The 22455-nt window shown below is 42.3% G+C and overlaps 1 protein-coding gene across 1 annotated transcript in view; it reads right to left on the bottom strand.

Annotated features, from left to right (window-relative positions):
- LOC131183962 (adhesion G-protein coupled receptor G1-like) overlaps positions 1 to 22455 on the bottom strand; it is a 51805-nt gene that overhangs the window by 4890 nt on the left and 24460 nt on the right. The window contains exons 2-12 of the mRNA XM_058154767.1: positions 18134 to 18289; positions 17867 to 17993; positions 16081 to 16225; positions 15589 to 15714; positions 14842 to 14958; positions 13373 to 13418; positions 10547 to 10650; positions 9853 to 9968; positions 7180 to 7448; positions 6876 to 6984; positions 2044 to 2312 (exon numbers count right to left, since the gene is read on the bottom strand). Coding sequence (XP_058010750.1) covers positions 2044 to 2312; positions 6876 to 6984; positions 7180 to 7448; positions 9853 to 9968; positions 10547 to 10650; positions 13373 to 13418; positions 14842 to 14958; positions 15589 to 15714; positions 16081 to 16225; positions 17867 to 17993; positions 18134 to 18289 — 1584 coding nt within the window. The remainder of the gene's footprint in view (positions 1 to 2043; positions 2313 to 6875; positions 6985 to 7179; positions 7449 to 9852; positions 9969 to 10546; positions 10651 to 13372; positions 13419 to 14841; positions 14959 to 15588; positions 15715 to 16080; positions 16226 to 17866; positions 17994 to 18133; positions 18290 to 22455) is intronic.

The following is a 22455-nucleotide window of genomic DNA, read 5'->3' as shown; positions in this document are numbered from 1 at the left end:
AGTCCGGGGCAGAAATGTAACCTGAGAAAGCATCTCAGACAGGAACCTCCCTAGTTCATGTGAAGATAAAGGGAGGAAGGTGGACGTGCAATCAGACTTGCAAGTTTCTGTTACTATAACCTTATCATAAAAGTAGACAATAGACAATGGAATAATAGAGTTGGAGCTGGAGAAACAAGAGATCACAGATCTTACGCAGTCCCTGAAGGGAATTGTGGAATTGGGATGCAGGGACAGAATAGCAGCACGGTTGAGGGTTGTTGACCATCATATGCTGTGGAAGGACTGAAATTCGGAGGTCAAAAACATTAATTTCCATTGCTGGCAATTACTCCATATACAAGTCATTCCTGTCAGCAAATGACACAGTCATTAAGCAAATCAGTGCTGCTACTGGCCAGTTTGATCAAAAACTGGAAGTAAATGATGGTTTTCTGCAAAACCATTGCATACTAAACAAAAAACTGTAGGGGGAAAAAAAATTTTGTAAAACTTTTTGAATAAAAAAAAAAAAAAAAACTGTAGGGATTTTTCCAGGCAGATTTAACTCATCCAACATACCAAGACAGTAGCCTGGGTTTCCCCACTGAACCTCAAACCACCAACCTCAATTTATGTTGTCTAGCATGCTCTGCAAACCCACCCTCTGCATAGTGTGGGATAAGGTAATGATTGCCCCAAAATCTTCCAATAGGAATTGTCTTCTCTTAAAGTCCTAGCAGCTCCAACTTTACCACTACAGTTGTTATATGTGGTAGATTGGTTAGGTCAATGAGATTCATTCTACTTGAAGCCTTTGTCCTCAGAGGTGGGATTGAAAAATTTCAGCAATCAATTCACTGCCCGGTTGCTGGGTGGGCGTGGCCATGGGGGTGTGGCCTACTCAGCTTCCTGCAACATGGTGGAGGGGCCGTTTTTGCCCTCCCCAGGTTCTGGAGGCTTTTCTCGAGCCTCCAGGAGAGTGAAAAGGCTTCCCCCAGCACCGGAAGCCCTTCGGAAGCTGGAAATGGGCCTTTTTTCGGACTTCCAGTTCTTCCTGTTTTTTGCCCTCCCCAGGCTCTGGAGGCTTTCCTGAACCCTCCAGGAAAGAGAAAATGGCCTCCCCCAGGCACCAGAGGCCCTCCAGAGGCCGGAAATAGGTCCGTTTCTGGACTTCCAGTAGGCCCGTTTTTTGTTTTTTTTTGTTTACATTTATACCCTGCCCTTCTCCGAAGACTCAGGGCGGCTTACAATGTATAAGGCAATAGTCTCATTCTATTTGTATATTTTTTTTTACAAAGTCAACTTATTGCCCCCCAACAATCTGGGTCCTCATTTTACCTACCTTATAAAGGGTGGAAGGCTGAGTCAACCTTGGGCCGGGCTCGAACCTGCAGGAATTGCAGGCTCTGTGTTTTTAATAACAGGCTTCTCTATTGCCTGAGCTATCCCGGCCCCTCCTAGAGCCTCTGTGCGCACTCTGCATTTACCTGGTATCCAAAATGGGCCACGGGGAAACTCCTGGGGGGGGGAGGTGGGGTCAGCCAGTCCTTGGAAGAACTGGTTTGGTGAACCAGATTAACATCCAGTTTGCCTGAACCGGTCCGAACTGGCTGAATCCCACCCTTGCTTGTCTACCTGGAGATGCTGGAAATCGATCTAAGACTTCTCCAAGAAAATCATAGGTTCTACCTACCATCTTCCAGGGTCTGCTTCCCTTACAAATTAGATCAATATTTCTCAGTCTTGGCAATGTTCAAATGGGTGGACATCAACATTCAGAATTCTGGAGTTGGAGTCCACCCCTCTGAAAGTTGCAAAGTTTGAAAACATTGAATTAGATTGAAAAGGTGCATCTTAACTTAGCAGTGACTTCCATATTACATAACAGGAGATCATCCCACCCCCTTAGGATCTGCTACACTTACACAAGCTCAGATTGAATTGAAAAGATGAAGTCACAGCCAAAATGCAACTCTCTCTTGTGTTGCATGACAATCCAGGGGACTAAAACTGATAAAGTGGCAAATCTCCAGAGTAAGGGGAGCAGGAAAACTCACTGACCTTGGAGAGAGTTGATGATGGTGAAAAGATACATGGCCACCAAATGAAAGGTCCCAGAAGCAAACGCAAAGAAGACCAGCCCCCACGGGATGCCCAGGACACAGCTCAGGCCCAGGAGCATCACCACATATCCCCAGTGATGCTCTTGATGTTTCAGCCTAAGAATCTCATACACCATGATGGCCAGCATAATGCTGTTGAACAAGAGCACCAGGCTTAAATAGCCCAAATTGAAGAAACTGTTTATCTCCATTTTGGTAATCCAACACCTGGAGAAGAAGAAGAGAAAAACACAGAAAGGTAAGTCTAGCCCAGATATGGGATTCACTTACCTTCCCTACCGGTTCACAAATGCGCATGTGCACAGCCTTCTGTGCATGTGCAGTAGTCATGCATTACATCCGGGCAGGTGGGCAAAGCCTCTTGCAGTCGCCGCTACTGGTTTGCATGATCCGGGCAGAACTGGATGAATCCCACCACTAGTCTGGGCACTATTTAATTAGCTGGAAGGTGCATGAAAACTGGAATATGAGCTTTCAAATAGGCTGGGAAATTTTCTTTAAGCTGACACCTTCCCAAAAACCATGAATTTCCAAGATGTTCAAGTGCCAATCATGAATTTGATACATCCCACCCTCTTTATGGTCTCTGCTCATTCCTTCCTCATTCCAAGATGGCGCCGACGAAGGCTGCCTCGGTGAAATGCTCTCTAATTGTTTCTTTATTTCTAATTGTTCTCTGTGACTCACTACGGATTTCCTACTCACGAGACCATCTGCTAAAAATTAAGGAACATTTCTTTAAGGAGCAGTTTTCTTTGATCTCACCCCCGCCTGTCTTTACAAACATGGAGGAGATTCTAATACAGGAGGAGGCAATTCCCACGGAGCCATGGATTACCAAAAAAAACAAACGACGAAAGCGACGGAAGAGAGGTAAACGAGCTGGGATCTTAAACAGATTAAGAAATCGCATTAAAACTCCTCTGCCTTCAATTTTCCTAACAAATATACGCTCACTTGCAAATAAGATGGATGAAATACTCCTCTTAAACAAATACTATTCTGATTTTCGCAATTCAGCAGTCCTATGCTTCTCTGAAACCTGGTTAAATGAATCAATTGAAAATAGCAGCCTGAACATTCCAGGGTTTCAGATTGAACGATCAGACAGGATTCCAGAAACATCTGGTAAAAAGAAAGGAGGAGGCTTACGCCTATATATTAACAGAAACTGGTGTCAAGATTTTAAAATAATTTACAAATTCTGTGACAATAATTTAGAGACTCTAATTATCAACTGCAAACCTTACTATTCGCCTTGTGAATTTTCCTCATTTCTTCTAATTGCTGTTTATGTCCCACCACAAGCCTGTGTAAACAAGGCATTACGAACTCTAGCTGACCATGGCTGAAGCCAAACACCCTGATTCACTGGCCATTGTTTTGGGAGATCTAAACAAGGCAAACTTAAGGAAAGAGCTACCAAAATATTTTCAGCATGTCAATTGTCCCACCAGAGGCAAGAATACTCTAGACCATTGCTACACAACACTAAAAGATGCTTATCGGTCTTTACCACGTGCAGCTGTAGGACACTCTGATCATTGCATGATTCACCTTGTACCTGCTTACAGGCAAAGACTTAAAGCCACAAAACCAATAATTAAATCAGTGAAGACCTGGACGAGGAATCAAAATTAAAGCTACAGGCATGTTTTGACTGCACTGATTGGAATATTTTTAAAGATACCTCTGCAGACCTGGATGAACTCACAGATACTGTAACATCATATGGCAGCTTCTGTGAAGACCTATGTGTACCTACAAGGAACTTGCGAATATACAGTAATAACAAACCTTGGTTCACATCTAAACTTAAGCAGCTACGACATTCCAAAGAGGAAGCCTACAGAAAAGGTGATAAAATGCTGCACAATCAGGCCAGAAATCCACTAACAAGGGAGATCAGAGCAGCAAAAAGAAGCTACTCTGAAAAGCTAAAGAATCAGTTTTTAGCAAATGAACCAGCAAACATGTGGAAAACTCTTAAAAATATCACCGGCTATGGCAAACCTCCTTCCCAGGCTGAAAGTAATCAACAACTGGCAGATGACCTGAATGAGTTTTACTGCAGGTTTGAAAGGAAACTACAGCCACCTATCTCCACAACCCCCATCTCAGACACACCAACAACAGCCAAGCCTCCTACAACTGACCCCATTTCATTGGGTTCACAACCCCTAGTGATCACAGAAAAAGAAGTGCAGGACCTATTTCACAGACAAAAGCCAGGAAAAGCTCCAGGCCCAGACAAGATAACTCCTTCTTGCTTAAAAGTCTGTGCTGACCAATTGGCCCCCATCTTCACCCATATTTTCAATAAATCACTAGAGATGTGTTATGTTCCTTCTTGCTTCAAACGCTCTACCATCATCCCAGTGCCAAGAAGCCCACCATCAAGGAACTGAATGACTACAGACCAGTTGCTTTAACATCTGTAGTCATGAAAACCTTTGAAAGGCTAGTGCTTTCCTACCTGAAAACCATCACGGATCCGCTGTTAGACCCCTTGCAATTTGCATACCGAGCAAATAGATCAACAGATGATGCTGTTAATATGGCTCTGCACTACATCCTACAACATCTTGAGTCTCCAAAGACCTATGCAAGGGTCCTTTTTGTAGACTTTAGTTCAGCATTCAATACCATCATTCCAGACATTCTTCTAACTAAGCTAAACCAGCTACAGGTACCGGAACAGACTTGTAAGTGGATCACAAGCTTCCTAACAAACAGGAAGCAGCAGGTGAAGCTAAGCAAGATCACATCAAATACCTGTACAATTAGCACAGGGGCCCCCCAAGGCTGTGTGTTCTCCCCACTTCTCTTCTCTCTGTATACCAATGACTGCATCTCCAATGATCCATCTGTTAAGCTACTGAAGTTCGCAGATGACACAACAGTGATTGGTCTCATTCAAGACAATGACGAATCCGCATATAGACGAGAGGTCGAACGACTAGCCTTGTGGTGCAACCAAAACAATCTGGAACTGAACACACTCAAAACCGTAGAAATGGTGGTAGACTTTAGGAGAAACCCTTCCATACTTCCACCTCTCACAATACTAGACAACACAGTATCAACAGTAGAAACCTTCAAATTTCTAGGTTCTATCATATCGCAAGATCTAAAATGGACAGCTAACATCAAAAACATCATTAAAAAAGGACAACAAAGAATGTTCTTTCTGCGCCAACTCAGTAAGCTCAAACTGCCCAAGGAGCTGCTGATTCAGTTCTACAGAGGAATTACTGAGTCTGTCATTTGCACCTCTATAACTGTCTGGTTCAGTTCTGCAACCCAACAAGAAAGACACAGACTTCAGAGGATAATTAGAACTGCAGAAAAAATAATTGCTACCAACCTGCCTTCCATTGAGGACCTGTATACTGCACGAATCAAGAAGAGGGCCGTGAAAATATTTATAGATCCCTCGCATCCTGGACATAAACTGTTTCAACTCCTATCCTCAAAACGATGCTATAGAGCACTGCACACCACAACAACTAAACACAAGAACAGTTTTTCCCAAAGGCCATCACTCTGCTAAACAAATAATTCCCTCAACACTGTCAAACTATTTACTGAATCTGCACTACTATTAATCGTCTCATAGTTCCCATCACCAATCTCTTTCCATTTATGACTGTATGACTATAACTTGTTGCTGGCAATCCTTATGATTTATATTGATATATTGACCATCAATTGTGTTGTAAATGTTGTACCTTGATGAACGTATCTTTTCTTTTATATACAGTGAGAGCATATGCACCAAGACAAATTCCTTGTGTGTCCAATCACACTTGGCCAATAAAAATTCTATTCTATTCTATTCTTTTCTTGATACCCTCTTCTCCAAGAAACGTGGTTGATGGAAATGTATAAAACAACATCATTTGTTTTATAATGAGCCATGAGGGACAAAAAGATGGGCCATGCTAAGGGGGGCTTAATGAGCCTAGTCACAATACATCTTGATAGAATCATAGGCTCTCAGGACTGGAAGGGACCTTCAGGGTCTTCTACTCCAACCTAATGCCCCAGGGCTTATATCTTCCTGGACAAATGTTGTCCAATCTTTTCCTGAAACCCTCTAGTGCTGGAGCATCCATCCATCCAGCAATGGAGCACATTCGTAATATGAGATTAAAAGAAATTAATTTGGGAAATTATGATATAGATGAAATTCAAATATTGAGGTTGAAACTGAAGGGGAGAAAATACATCTGTAAACATTTATGTGCCACCCAGAGAACAAGTAATGTGGGATAATCTAGAAGAGTCTTTGGTTGACATGTTACATCAATGATTTAATTGTGACCTATTACTCTCTGCTTATATGTACATTATGAGTTTATGCACCAGAGACAAATGACCCAGATTTGGTAATACTGAATCTAAAGGATAAAGACTTTTTTTAATTGGAGGCCACTTTCCCTCTGGGACATATATCTCATGATAAAAGCTGAAACAAACACAGATTAGAACTACATAAATTAATGTATAAATTACAGAATTTATCCATTCAATCTATATGGATCAAAATGGGATCAGTCCGGGGTTCCTATACATCAGTTACAGGTGCAGTTGTTGATTATATGTTCATATCACCCCAAGGGATATGATTTAGTACAGCAACATCTTCAGATGTTGGGTCTCAGCATCTGCTACTCAGAGATGGATGGCTGTTAATCCTCAAGGAAAAATGCATTGTTCTGAATAGACAGTAAGGGAGCATTTTGTTCTATTCCTTCAGGAACTTACATGGTTGAGATGGTGTAATTTCCAGGAGACTCATAGACCTTAAAAGAGGAAGGCCCATAGTAGGACTGATCGATCCCAAAAATTAGGCATACGATAAGTGTAGGAAGACCTGCAGAGGAGAACAGCTGGAGTTAATGCCAAATCCAGCCCCCCTCCCCCAATTCCACCACAATTGTTGAAAGATAAATTCAAGCCAGTACCAAGATGGAAAAGAAATCTTAGAAAAAATATAATAGTTCCAGAACAAGAGATAGTGAGATACAGATCCAAAACAAGGATGCAAAAAAAAACTTTTATCACTTACCCCAACCGATTAAGGACAGCTTGACAAGTAAGCATTTCATGGAGGAGTTGAAGACTTGGATCACCAGCCGGTAGAGATTGTAGCCCTCAATGGCCATCCAAGTCAAGCACGCAAGCACGCCAAAATGTAGGAACATCCCACTAGCTTTGCAAGCTATGTCTCCTCCTGCAAGAGCCAGGTACACAGCAATGAGGAAGCTCATGTCGAGAAGGAAGATGGCCCAGAGGAGGTTCATGTGGACATAGATGATGTGGTCCCTCTGCTTTTTCCTGCGAAAAAGGAAGAGCATCGTACTTCTCTTCTTGGTTCTATGAGACTCTAAGTTGCAGTCATGAAAAGTCTTAGTACCTGTTGGAGGAAAAGGTTTGATCTCCAAGACGGATCTGTGAGTTAGCTAACCTGCTTCCCTGCAGATGTTCTACAGGCCATTCTCATAGTCCATTGCTGTTGGCCATGCTGGTTGGGGAACATGGAAACTGAAATCCAAAAGACTGGACAGCCACAGGTCATTGACCTCTGTCCATCTCAGAAAATATATATCCTTCAAGTGCACACAGACTCCCACCCCCCACAGATTGCTGTCCAGATAAGATTCATGTGGACATAGACCAGGATGTCAAACTCAAGGCCTGGGGGCCGGATCTGGCCCATGGGGTGCTTAGATCTACCCCACAGGACCATCCTGGAAACAGCAAACAACCGGCCCGCAGTGCCTCTGCCAGTGAAAATGGAGCTCGGAAGGGCTGTATGCGGCCCTCCTGAGCTCTGTTTTTGCTGGCAGAGGATTGCAGGAGGCTGTCGCACCTGAAAATGAAGCTCGGGAGTCCATTTTGGCTGGCAGAGCGCTCTGGCCAACACAGACACTCCTGACATGGGTGAGATTGAGTTGGCCATGCCCCCCCACAAGGTCAAACACAACCCTGATGTGGCCATCAATGCAGGGATGTTATTCAGCAGGTTCTGGAGAATGGGTAGTGGAAATTTTGAGTAGTTTGGAGAACCGGCAAATTTCAGAGTGGGGTGGGAATGGAGATTTTGCAATATCCTTCCCCTAGGAGTGGGGAGGGAATGGGGATTTTGCAGTATCCTTCCCCTGTCATGCCCACCAAGCCACGCCCACCTAGCCACACCATGCCCAAGCCACGCCCACAGAACCAGTAGTAAAAAAAATTGAATTCCACCACTGCCTCAATGAAATCGAGTTTCACACCCCTGACATAGACAATGTCATGTCTGCTTTTTCTATGAAAAAGAAAGAGCATCATATTTGTCTTCCTGTTTCATGAGGCCCCAATGTGAGCACCTTAATCCTTCAAGGACAGTTGCATTATCTGCTGCTCTTTGGATATTTTGTACTGCAGTTTTTGCAGTCAATTGAGCTACCTGAGGCTTATGGAAATAGGTCCAAAACTGCCCCAGATCTACTCTTACAAAATGTATCTCAAATGCTCACCATCTCCCACCCTTTTTGCCTGCGTGCTATGGTATCTCCTTCCTACTAAGATGGGAGATGAATGTCCCATTCTTACAGCCATCTGCCATGAGTTCTGAATTTCAAAAAGATCCATCTTAGAAATCCTGCAAAAGCTTGCTTTGGTGATTATCACCAAGCTCAGTTTCTGACACTGCATTGGTGTGGGGGGTGGGGGAGGAAGAGGGAAGGAGAGAGAGAGAAAAAGAGAGAGAAAGTGTGTGTGTTCCTACAGGTTTGGTGATTACTGGAAACAGCCTGAAATGGTAAATTTCAGTTTGTGGCTAGATCAGGGGTCGGCAACCTTAAACACCCAAAGAGCCATTTGGACCTGTTACCCACAGAAAAAAAAACACTGGGAACCACAAAACCATTTTGACATCTAAAATCAAGATAACACTGCATATATCATTTTTTACCATTATGCTATGTATAAAAAAATGATAGTGTATTGCATTTATGAAATCAATAAACTGCTACAGAGAAAACAAATTTTTATTTCTCCATGCAACAAAAACATTTTAAAAGACGGGTCGAAAAGCTCAATAAATCATGTGCCAGTGGGTGTCGCACATTGGTGGTTGTGACTCATATTTTGAGCGACAGGGAGCTGCAGCAGAGGGATGAAAGAGCCCCATGTGGCTCCAGAGCTGCGGGTTGGAGACTCCTGGGCTAGCTGATTATATGGGTTCACAACCACATATGTGATTCAGGTAAAAAGGAGTCATTGTGGATTTTACTCCGCTAGCCATTGGTACTCTGTGGGTGGTGCTCATCTCTGTTTCAAAACCATTGAGCTAGTGATGTGGTCAGCATGACATCACAGAGTGCTGTTTCCTCCTCACCAAAATACTACCTATTTATCTATTCTCCTTTGCATGCTTTTGAACTGCTAGACTGGCAGGAGCTGGGGCGAGGACAGGAGCTCACCCTGCTGCATGGAACTCGGGTCTCAACCTGGGCTGCCAGTTTTCTAGTCGACATGCCTAGAGCCACCATGCTGCCCAATGTGACTCAGAGCTGGAAAAAATAGTGCTGAGATGCTCCTGCACATGATCTCCTAGGGTTCTTCTTCACTAAGAAAAACACTGTATGTCTTTGCTTGTCCCTCCTTCAGTGTTACCCAAACTTCCTTCTAAAGTCCTTCTGAAACTTCCTCCTTTCCAAATCCCAACTCAGAGCAAAATATCAATGTATCCTACCGCAAGCAAAGGAAGACAAAGGTGATGAGTGAAGCCAGAGCTGAAATGATGCAACCAACGTAACTGACAATGTTCAGGTATTCCTGGTGGATCTTGTCTATATCTGAGGAGGGGAGCTGTGGAAGAAAAGGCAGGAAGGAAAAGATTTAACAAGTGTAAACAAGTAAAGACTCAAGGCCACAGGCTGGGATGGGTTCTATTTACCTTTACTACCAGTTCACAATGGGAGTGCGCGTGCACACGCACAGATGCTTCTGCACATGTGCAGATCGCCAAATATGGCATCAGGGCGGGTGGGCAGAGCTTCCCGCTGCTTTTACTACTGATTCTCAAGAACTGGACAGAACTGGGAACAACCCACCACTGCCGCAGGCCAGATCCAGCCCGCGGGGTGCTTAGATCTGGCCCAGGGGCTGCCCTGGAAACAGCGAAGGACCGGCCCACTGCAGCCTTCCCGAGCTCCAATTTCACTGGCAAAGGCTTGCAGGAGGCCGTTGTAATAAAAAATGGAGCTTGGGAGCCCGTTTTCGCTGGCAGAGAGCTCAGACCAAAGGCGCTCCCGATACGAGTAATGTCAAGCTGGCCACATCCACCCCGGCTCCCCGAGGTCAAACATAAGCCTGATGCGGCCCGCCATGAAATTGAATTTGACACCCCTGCTCTACCGGATGCTGATATGGAGTTTGGTACTTACCATGAGTACCGCAAAGAAGGTGAGATGGTCACAAAGGCAGGTTGTTTGGTTACCTCTATGCTCCACTTCACAGCCTGATGTATTCCACTTGCCAATGTCACCAGCTATGATCAAAAGGAAAGGCTACTTTAGAGATGATTCTCTGTCTTTTTTTCCAAGTTTTTTATTTCTTTACAAACGTATCAATGCATGAACAGTGTGGCACCTGAGTATCATACATTTTAGCACAAATAAAATCATATTCATCATATTTATGCATTTGACAAGCTTATATAGTTCTGGTAATAGTACACATATTTATGCTAAGTTATAATCTTTCATTATTAAGTTATTCAATATTTCAATATGTTATTTTTATGCCAATCACCATATTCTGAGTGTCATACCTTTTAATACAAATAAAATATTATTAATCATATTTGTTACATTTAGCAAGCTTACATGGTTCTAATAATAATACACATATTTGTTACGTTATAATCTTCTATTATTTAGTTATTCAATATTTCAATATGTTATTTTTATGCCAATCACCATATTATTCAAGCATACTTAATAATATCATCGTTCAAGTTCTGATTTCCTCTCTTGTTATTGCTTCACCTTATTATATAAAAATATGTATTCCATTAATCCCCCTCTCTCTAGTTTTCATCCCTTTTCTAACTTTTAATTATGCCACTATTACATTTAAAAATATTCCCTTTCTATCCATCGTCTTTAGAGACAATTCTCTTGAAGGAGAGGAAATGAAAGAACCCATCAACCACAGAGAGGGGTTTTCAGGGTTCTGACGGAGGCCCTAATTAAACCAGGAGCCTCAGAGCCAAGCTTCAAAAGAAATCCAGTTATTTATTAGGAGCAATATGTCCACAGGTACCGAAGTGAAGCCAGCTCTGCCCCACGTAATTTATGGCCCAATTATGACCCTGTTTCTCCCCTCTTCCCAGGGTGTGTCATAAATCACATTCTCCAATGGAGCACTTTCGTGGGCTGTAGAGATCATGCCCCTCCAGCTGTTGCTAGTAACCTGGGATACAGCCTTGAGAAAGATATGCTTGGAATGTGCTTCTGGTTTTGGCTTTCGTGCTGCTCCATCAGTTTTTCCCCCTCCTGCCTATGGCAATTCGAGAGCAGGCCAGGCATGCTTTACGAGTTGACAGGGGGTTCTTTTGGTGTTGTTAATAGTAGCACAGTGAGGAGCAATATAGGTGGTCCTCAACTTATGACTACAATTGAGCCCACAATTTCCATTGCTAAGTGAGATACTTGTTAGGGACTAAGGGGGACATGAGAGCAGTATTCCAGTATTTGAAGGGCTGCCGCAAAGAAGAGAGGGTCAAATTATTCTCCAAAGCTGAAAACAGAGCAGGAAACAATGGATGGAAACTAATCAAGGAGAAAGCAACCTGGAATTAAGGAGAAATTTCCTAACAGTGAGGACAATTAACCAATGGAGCAGCTGGCCTTCAGACATTGTGGGTGCTCCATCACTGGAGGTTTTTAAGAAGAGGCTGGGCAGTCACCTGTTAAAATGGTTGAGCCAACCTGCTTGAGCAGCGGGTTGGACCTCCAAGGTCTTTTCCCGCTCTATTCTGATTTGGAATCCGATTCTGATTCCTAACGAAGCCTCTTTGAAAGAAGCTCCCTGTTGGATATCTGCCTAAGTCATTGCCCTAGATTTGCTGTTTTCCTGGCCAGAACGGTGACGTACAGAAGCTCACAGGGCTGGAGCTCCTTCTCTGGACCAATTCTGACCCACCGAAATGCTATGTCAGGCCTGGAAACCATACTAGGCCTTAGGGTTCCAGACACTGCCTGAGGGGAATGGTAACATTCTTCAAGTGGTCAAGGTCGGATGGTGTTCACATCTGCAGGAGGAGTGGCGGGAAGATATTCGAATGAACTGGGAGAACGTGGGACCATGTGACAAGCAAAGGGGTTAGGGGGGCGGGACTCTTGGGGTTTGTATAACTGGGAAAAGAATCCGGAAGTTCAGTTTTGGAATACTGTCACGGTTCCAAAAAAACCTCTTCTGCATAAAAAAACTCAGAAGCCATTGTCTTTCAGAGTTCTTTACTAGCATAAGGAAACTGGCACACGATGAGTGAAATTCCAAAATTGAACTTCTGGATTCTTTTCCCAGTTATACAAACCCCAAGAGTCCCACCCCCCCTGACCCCTTTGCTGGTCACATGGTCCCACGTTCTCCCAGTTCATTCGAATATCTTCCTGCCACTCCTCCTGCAGATGTGAACACCATCCGACCTTGACCGCTTGAAGAATGTTACCATACCCCTCAGCCCCCCTTCTTCCCCTCAGGGGAAAAATGTGGCAGCGTCTGGAACCCTAAAGCCTAGTATGGTTTCCAGGCCTAACATGCTACACTTTCCAGATATAGAGATGGCCTTCCTCCCGTGTTATAAGAAAGAAAAACCCTAACCCTAATCCTAACCCAATTGACTCAATTAGCATTTTGGAAAGCAGAGATTAGCCTAATTAGTTACTTATTATTATTTATTAGATTTTTATCCCACATTTATAAGTGGGATATATATATAAGTGTCCCAAGGCAGTAAACATACATAATATTCCTTTCTCCTATTTTCCCCACTACAACAACCCTGTGATGTAGGTTGAGCTGAGAGAGGTAGATTGATCCAAGATCACCCTCTCACCCCAGAGAAGGACAACCACTTGTCCAGAACGGTATAGGGTCTCCTTCTAAAGCAGGGGGTTGGACTAGAAGACCTCCAAGGTCCCTTTCAACTGTGTTATTCCTTCCAAACCTTCACTTTCATGCCCTCAACTTCCTTGGACACTTACGCTTGGCACCCATAACCCAGAAGACACACGAAGGAGTCAAATTCCTCTGAAATAAAACCAAAATTCAAATAATGAATATAATGCATGGTATTTTTTTAAAAAATGTAAAGTACATGGAACAATTATAGAGGTACATGCAATGTTTCTTAGGCGGTGCAAGTTTAAGACGTCTGGACTTCAGCTTCAAAATTCAAGCTTCAAGTCAACACTTCAAAGTCCAAGCATCTTAAATTGCTGCGCTTGGGAAATTCTGAAATATACTTTTTGATACGTTTGGTCTACATGAAGTTTGGATGAGTCACTGAGAAGATTGCAATCTTCTATCAATGTGGTAATATAAAAGGAACTAAAGATCTGCTCGCCACCCATCCATTTTTTTCAGGTGACACAACATGCTATCATTAGGTGATGTGTTGCTGTCACATTGTCAATCCTTCCCTTGCCTTGGTTGCTCCTCTTCCCAGTTCCGTTCCTCCCTCCCTCCAAAATTTGGGGCAACAAAGTCCAAGCAGATTTGACCCTTGTTGAGCTGTGCAGAGTCATAAATTTGAGATGGGTAGCTCTATAAATTATCAATCAATTAATATATTCTTATGAATTAATGAGGATTCTCCAAGTCAGCCAGCACTAATGACAAATGATCAGAAACATTATAGTTAATTCTCCATGATTTGAGACTGAGCAACACTCACTAAAGAATACACATTTGTTATTGTTACCATTTTTCTGACTGAAAATGCTAAATAATAATTCTCATAAACTAAATCTATCTAGATCAGTGGTTCTCAACCTGTGGGTCGGGACCCCGTTGGGGGTCAAATGACGATTTGCCAGGGATCACCTAAGACCATCGGAAATATGGGAAGTATACTTGCAAGTCGAAGAATTGCACTCCAATGGTTGACTCCACAAGCCAGCTGCAGGCTCTTCAAATCGCTAGCCAAATTCGGCTTCAGGTGCGATGAATTAAAAAAGAGAGAAATCTTTGCTCTGATGTCTCCCTCTCAAGCCAGCTGCAATCACTCCCAATCGCTAGCTTAATATGGCTTCAGGCGCGATAAACTTAATAGGGGAGGAGTCTCCGCTTTAATGCCTCCGTCCTCAAGGCAATCGCAAGCAGTTCAGATCGCTAGCCAATACGGCTTCAGGCGCGATAAATTCAAAACGAAAATAATTTTATGGTTGGGGTCGCCACATCGTGGGGAATTGTATTAAAGGGGTCGCAGCACTATAAAGGTTGAGAACCACTGATCTAGATAGATAGATCTACTTACCTACCTACCTACCTACCTACCTACCTACCTACCTGCTGTGCCATCCCATTTAGTTCACATCATTTATGTGAGAAAACCACAATATATGTCTTGGCTTATCCCATTCCACAAGAATGCAGAAACTTATGAAGAATTTTGATACAGACCTTCATGGCACTGAAAACAAGCCAAAATCAGGGCAAAGAAAAGACCTACCTGGTTGTGCCAAAAAGTTATTGATATTCGCTCTTTTGGGAGCAACCCATGGACTGGTGTGTTCCCCACTGAGATGCCAATCACTTTTCCACCAAGGATCGGGTGGGAATCATTATCCTGCCGGAAACAATGTTTAGATTATAATGGTAGGTAGGTAGGTAGGTAGGTAGGTAGGTAGGTAGGTAGGTAGGTAGGTAGATAGATAGATAGATAGATAGATAGATAGATAGATAGATAGGTAGGTAGGTAGGTAGGTAGGTAGGTAGGTAGGTAGGTAGGTAGGTAGGTAGGTAGATAGATAGATAGATAGATAGATAGATAGATACAGATGGGAGAGAGAGAGAAAGAGAAATTGAGATAGACAAATAGATGCAACAGAGAGAGACATATATCAATATCTTTCCAGAAACAAAGTTTAGAGAGAGACCAATAGATGGACAGGCCAATAGATAGATAGATATAGACAGATATAGATGACAAACAGAAAGACAGACAGAAATAAGGGCCATCTTCTGCCTCTTTTCCTTTCCGTAACGTATCTGTTCTATGATGCCAATAAACCCACAAAAGTTTATGTTGTTAACAGTAACAGTAGCTTCCAAGTTCTCTTCCTGCTTTGCCACAACACACGAACAGTATTCCGGTAGACTAGAGGCTTGCAGAGATAACCCTGGTAGAGCTACATGGGAGTCATGAAGAGAAAATAAGAGACATCTCCAGCCTTAAGCCTTTCTCTTAGGCTGTTACCTTGAAGAGCACTGGGCTGGTTGCTGCCAAAATCACAACTCGTCCCTCCTGGTTGACTTTTGCACCTTTGGCTTTTGCTAAGACTGTTTTTGACAGAGTCACTTGGAACTGGTTGATTTCAACATCCTGTAACACAGAAAACGATGTGGCATAACAGACTCTGATTGGAAAGGAAGAACAGCAGCTGTCTTATAAAGAGAAGGCTGGGACCATCATTTCTCATCTGGATTTTCTTAATTTGGTTTGTATCTACTGGCTCTGGCAACCAGGCAACCTACACTGCTATCTATAATTTTCCAAATTATTATCGCATTCTTCTCGGGCCAGAATTATATACAGATAGTCCTTCAAATTGTCAAGGTTGGACACCTCTGGTAAAGGGTATCCTGCTGAAGCAGGGGGTTAGACTAGAAGACCTCCAAGATCCCTTCCAATTCTGTTGTTCAGTATTCTATATTCTGGGGTATTTTTGCATCTCAATTCTGTACTCACCTGTACAATTTCCTCAATGGATAGATTTTCAGGTGTCTGGGGTACAATTTTATGCACATTGGCAAATATCTTTGATCTCCCAAATCTCTTGTGATCTCCTTGGAACTGTGTCTCTGTCAAAATTGACTCCAGATGTTGGAGATATCTGTTGAGAAAAGAGGGACCAGATGGATCCAGGCAACAGTTCTATGGGTGCCCACCTCCATTAAAGAGGCAGGCTGCCATTTCACTAGCCTCTCTTAGTCCAACAGGCAGAAACACTTGCAGCAAATTAGAATGATGTTAGAAGGGCAACACCTGTACAGGTAGTCCTTGTTTAGTGACAGCCTTTTTCTTAAAAAGTTTTTTATTTTTTTACAAACATATCAATGCGTGAACAGTGTGGCACCTGAGTATCATGCATTCTAATACAAATAAAACTAGTAAACTTAATCATAGTTATTACATTCAATTAACTTATATATTTCTATTAATACACATTTATATTAAGTTGCAATTTATCATTATCCAATTGTTCCATGTTTTATCTTGTTATTGCTTTTATTTTGTTATATAAAAGTGTGTGCACTAATATTCCCCCTTCTCTTATTTCTATCTCTTATTCTTTTAATCATCTCATCTTTATATTAAATAACATTTTCTTTCTATCCTACCTAACTTCTAGTCATGTCACCTAGCTAGTAAAAGAAAAGAAAGCGAGAGAAAAAGAAAAGCAAATCCGAACAACATAAAAAATAAGTCATATATCCAACATTTTTTGCCCCGTGACAGCCTTTTTTAAGGACCATTCACTCTTATGGGAGTGATGAAAAGGTAAAAGGCATGAAAAAGGCTTTCATGCCTGAGGTGGCTCTGGAACTCCCCATCTCCTAGTGATTGTCTCAAAGTTACCCAGCCAGCTTTGATGTGGGACTAGAACTCCCCATCTCCTGGTGATTGACCCAAAGACACCCAACTGGCTTTCATGCCTAAGGCAGGACTAAAACTCACAGTCTCCTGGTGATTGTCTCAAAGTCACTTAACTGGCTTTCATGCCTACGACAGAAGTAGAACTTACCATGTCCTGTTTTCTAGCCTGGTGCTTTCACCACTAGATCAAACTGGCTCTTTAGAAACTTCACAGTTCTGTGAAGCAAAGCCAAGAGAGATAGAACTGACTAAGTCTGCTATGAAGAAGAAGGATGTTTGTGTTGGCCTCCGCAATCTTTTCCAGAATGGCAAGATGATTCTCTGTCATCTTTTTTCTTAATATTAACTTAGCTTAATGACAGGTGGGGGCCAAAGGTGGATCCACCAAGGCTGCCAGACATCTGAGGACAGAAGAACAACCATAGGACAAGAGAAGCGAGCACTCCGCAAAGCCAGAGCTCCAAATGCTGTAACAATGCCCGACATGTGGCAGAACATTTCGTGCCCGTATAGGCCTTACCAGCCACTGGCAGAAACCTCTAACACAACCTGTTAGATGTCAAGATCCTCTTCGAACACAATGGATGAACACCGTCAACTTAACATAATATTAACTTGCTTAATATTTCTTAACCTCAGCAACTTCAAGAAGAGTGGACCAATTCCCAGCTAATTGGGTGATTCTGGGAATTGAAGTCCACTCTTCTTTGAAGTTGCTGAGGTTGAGAATCCCTGCCTTAGAGACTCAACTAGGTTCAAACCTAGGGAATGTAGATGAAACAATTAAAAAAGCAAGCCCATTCTGTTTTGGAGCTGTGAGGAATCCAGCTCTCGTTTCTTCACCAGTACAGACGGCCATTAGCCCACATATACTCACATAAAGGGATTTTCGCGTATGACAGTCCTACTTGGCTGAGGCATTTCTAAGTTTCTCAATTTTGATTCTATTCTTCTAATTTCTTTTTCGACATCACGTGTTTCATGTGGGTTTCCTTTCCCCCACACTGTTGAATAAAGCAAGAAAGAACATAACAGAAAAGCACCTTGCTCGCCAGAAGCCTCTCATGAGGAACATCTAGTGATTTATCTTAGAAGGAACAGTGAGGTGTTGTGCTCCATAGAAAGTGAGATAGTTTTATATTACCTGGGAGCTGGAGGACGAGAAGGAGAAGATAAAGGGGCATCCTGGGAGCTCGAGTCTCAATCCAGATGCTGCAGAGGCTTGATGTTGTCATCATGGTCTTATACAAACCAGGTTTCCTTGCACAACCTCTAATAGCTTGGCTCTCTATCAACGCACCTGGAAAAGTGTGCAATTCACCAAGTTAAAACCTCATCATTGTCTTTCAGAAAGGGCACAAATGAACTGTGAATATATCCTGGAATTGGTATCTGTTTTTAAAATGGGTTCCTATCCCACTTAAAATGGGTCCCTATCCCACTTTATATGATATGTATATATATAGTACAAACCACATGTTCCTCACTGCTGATTTCCATGAAAGGGACAAAAGCAGCACCTCCAGTTTACCCCAATTGGAGATACTATAATGGTCTTTAATACACAGAAAGAAAGCAGATCTATGTATTTGGATTGACATCATTCTATAATGCAAGGGACAGAATGGTTCAGCAGTTAAAGACTCTGAGCTTGTCAACTGGAAAGCTGACAGCCAAGGGTTGAGACCCAAGCATTCCAGGATGGGGTGAGTTCAAGGGTGAAATCCAGCAGATTCTGACAGGTTCTGCAGAACTGGTAGCAGAAATTTTCAGTAATTCAGAGAACCAGCAAATACCACCTCTGGCTGGCCCCAGAATGGAGATTTTGCAATATCCTTCCCCTGCCACACCCACCAAGCCACACTATGCCCACCACCCCACCCACCAAGCCATGCCCACAGAACCAGTAGTAAAAAAAATTGGATTTCACCACTGGGTGAGTTCCATTATTTGCTCCAGCTCCTGCCAATCTAGCCGTTCAAAAGCATGCAAATGTGAGTAGATAAATAGGTACTACTTCAGTAACAGCATTCCATGTGCATCTGCCGGCTACATGACCAGATAACACTGGTTATCATGACTAAGAAACTGATAAAAGCACAGCCCCATACAGTTAAACATATTAAGAAACGTATTAACAAAGGAGATCAGAGCAGCAAAGAGAAGCTACTCTGAAAAGCTAAGGAATCCGCTCTCAACAAATGAACCAGCAAACATGTGGGAAACTCTTAAAAATATCACCGGTTACAGCAAACCTTCTTCCCAAGCTGAAGGAAATCAATAACTGGCAGAGGACCTGAATTTGTTTTACTGCAGGTTTGAGAGAAAACTACTGCTACCCATCTCCACAATCCCCATCTCAAACACACCAACAACAGCCAAGCCTCCTACAACTGACCCCATCCCATTAGGCCCAACACCTCTGGTGATTACAGAAAATGAGGTGCCAGGTCTATGTCACAGACAAAAGCCAAGAAAAGCACCAGGCTCAGACAAGATAACTTCTTCTTGCTTAAAAGCTTGTGCTGAGCAACTGGCCCCCATCTTCACCCGCATCTTTAATAAATCACTAGAGATATGCTATGTTCCTTCTTGCATCAAACACTCTACTATCATCCCAGTGCCAAAGAAGCCCACCATCAAGGAACTAAATGACTTCAGACCAGTTGCGCTAACATGTGTAGTTATGAAAACCTTTGAAAGGCTAGTGCTGTCCCACTTGAAAACCATCATGGATCCGCTGTTAGACCCCTTGCAATTTGCAAACCAAGCAAATAGATCAACAGATGATGCTATTAATATGACTCTGCACTACATCCTACAACATCTTGAATCTCCAAAGACCTATGCAAGGGTCCTCTTTGTAGACTTCAGTTCAGCATTCAATACCATCATTCCAGATATTCTTCTAACTAAACTAAATCAGCTAGCTGTACCTGTCCACACTTGTAAATGGATCATAAGCTAACATACAGGAAGCAGCAAGTGAAGCTAGACATACAGACAGGAGGTCGAATGACTAGCCTTGTGGTGCAATTAGAACAATCTGGAACTGAGCACACTCAAAACTTTAGAAATGGTGGTAGACTTTAGGAGAAACCCTTCCATACTTCCACCTCTCACAATACTAGACAACACAGTATCAACAGTAGAAACCTTCAAACTTCTAGGTTCTACCATATTGCAAGATCTAAAATGGACACCTAGCATAAAAAAAACATCATCAAAAAAGGACAGCAAAGAATGTTCTTTCTGCGCCAACTCAGAAAGTTCAAACAGCCCAAGGAGCTGCTGATACAGCTCTACAGAGGAATTACTGAGTCTGTCGTCTGCACCTCCATAACTGTCTGGTTTGGTTCTGCAACCCACAAGACAGACACAGACTTCAGAGGATAATTAGAACTGCAGAAAATATAATGGCTACCAACCTGCCTTCCATTGAGGACCTGTATACAGCACGAGTCAAAAAGAGGGTTGTGAAAATATTTACAAACCCCTCACATCCTGGACATAAATTGTTTCAACTCCTACCCTCAAAACAACGCTATAGAGTACACCAGAATAACTAGACACAAGAACGGTTTTTTCCCGAATGCCATTACTCTGCTAAACAACTAATTCCCAAAACACTGTCAAACCATTTACTAAGACTGTATTATTATTATTTACACAAAATGACAGTATACACAGCAAACAAGATAACTATGCTGGTGACTTCCGGGTGGCTCCACCTCTTCGCTGAGCCCTAATTAAAGGGGCTCCGCACTGAACATCGTAAAAGCCAGGAAAAGCCGGCTTTAATCTTTTTCCCTGGATGAAAGGGAAAGATAAGAGCAACAGGAAATGTTGGTAGACCTCCCCAGAGGCTTTGTTTTAATTAAGCAGAGCCTCGAAGGGTCGACGGGTCCCATAAATATTCCTGCCCTCCGACTTCAGTGCGTGTCTGCAAAAGCAGGAAAAGAAGAAAGTGTCCATCTCTGCTAATTGTCTTATCTTTATGGATCTCTTTAAGCAGACGGAATGAGTGCCAGCGGACAATTATTGGATTGCAAGTATTTTTGATTTCCTGACTTCTACCTTCTAAAAAAGAGAAATTTTTTTTCCTTTGTTTTAATTGACTCTTAAAGATGGCGCCTGAACGGGAGTGAAAGTGACGAATGGAATTTCAAACAGTCTGTGCAACTAAGAAGATAAGAAATGTTATGTGTGGATTTTAATGAAGTGAACTGAGCTCTCCTATACTTAAAGGGGAAAAGAGAAGTTTCTAGACTTATATTTTGTGAATTTTAAAACTGAAATGGCTACTAAACCACCTAAGACTGGGGGCAGAAGGGGTTCTGAACCAGCTTTAGAAGATCTGATTAAAGAGCAAGGGAGTGTCTGAAGAAAGGTTTAAGGAGATTATGGATAATAATGAGAAAATAAGAGAATAAATAAAAGAGAATAATAAAAAAATAAGAGAAGATATCTTGATGGCTTTTCAAGGTTTGGCAAAAAGACTGGAGGTGGTGGAGGAGGAGGTGCAAGAAATTGTTCAGTCAAATCAACAAATAGAAAATAGAATGGGGGGAATGCAAATCAAATTGGATAAAAATGAAGATCAAGTGGTGGTGATGCAGTATAGAATGATGGAAGGAGCTCTGAGAATTAGGGGTTTGAATGAGGAGAAAGGGGAAGATTTAAAAAAAATTTTATCAGAAGCTCTGGCTGAATTTATTGAACTTGATCCACAAGAGGTTGCTTATCAAATTGACAAAATTTATAGAGTTAATTCTTGGATTGCTAGGCAAAAGAAACTTCCTAGAGACATTGTGGTTTATTTTTTGAAAAGAACAGTGAGGAATCAAATTTTGCAAGTTGCTTTTCAGAAAAACTTGAAAATAGGGGAACAGGAGTTGAAGGTTTTGAAAGAGATTCCTCCCAAGATGTTAAGGGATAGAAAGGACTTTACATTTTTTACACAGGAACTTAAGAAATACCAGATTCAATTTAGATGGGAGGTTCCAGTTGGCTTGACAGTGTATTATCAAGGAAGGAGATATCGTATTGACACAGTGCTTAAGGCCAAAGATTTTCTTTCTACAGTGCTGAAATTTGAAATAGAAATAATAGAAAAAAGAATTCAAGAGACTCAAATGGGTGTGGAAGCTGAGGTGATTCCAGTGATGTTACCATCAGAGGAATAACCACAAGAACAAAGACTGACGAGGGGAGCCCTTAAGCGTAAAGAAAAGGAGCAACAAACTCAAAGTAAAGTTCAGGATTCTGCTACAGAAGCGGTGGGAGGAGCACGACCGAAGATACGGGAGGACGATCTTCAGTTGATTGCTCAAAGGCTTCAGCAGCCCAGTAATGGCAAATAAAATCTTGACTTGGAATGTCAATGGTTTGAACTCAGCTCAGAAGAGAAGAAAAATATTTCATTATTTGAAACAATTTAAAAATGATGTTATTTGCTTACAAGAA

This window comes from Ahaetulla prasina, chromosome 12 (genome assembly GCF_028640845.1).
Source record: "Ahaetulla prasina isolate Xishuangbanna chromosome 12, ASM2864084v1, whole genome shotgun sequence".
NCBI classification, from domain to species: domain Eukaryota; kingdom Metazoa; phylum Chordata; class Lepidosauria; order Squamata; family Colubridae; genus Ahaetulla; species Ahaetulla prasina.
This window is presented reverse-complemented; position numbering and strand designations above follow the sequence as displayed.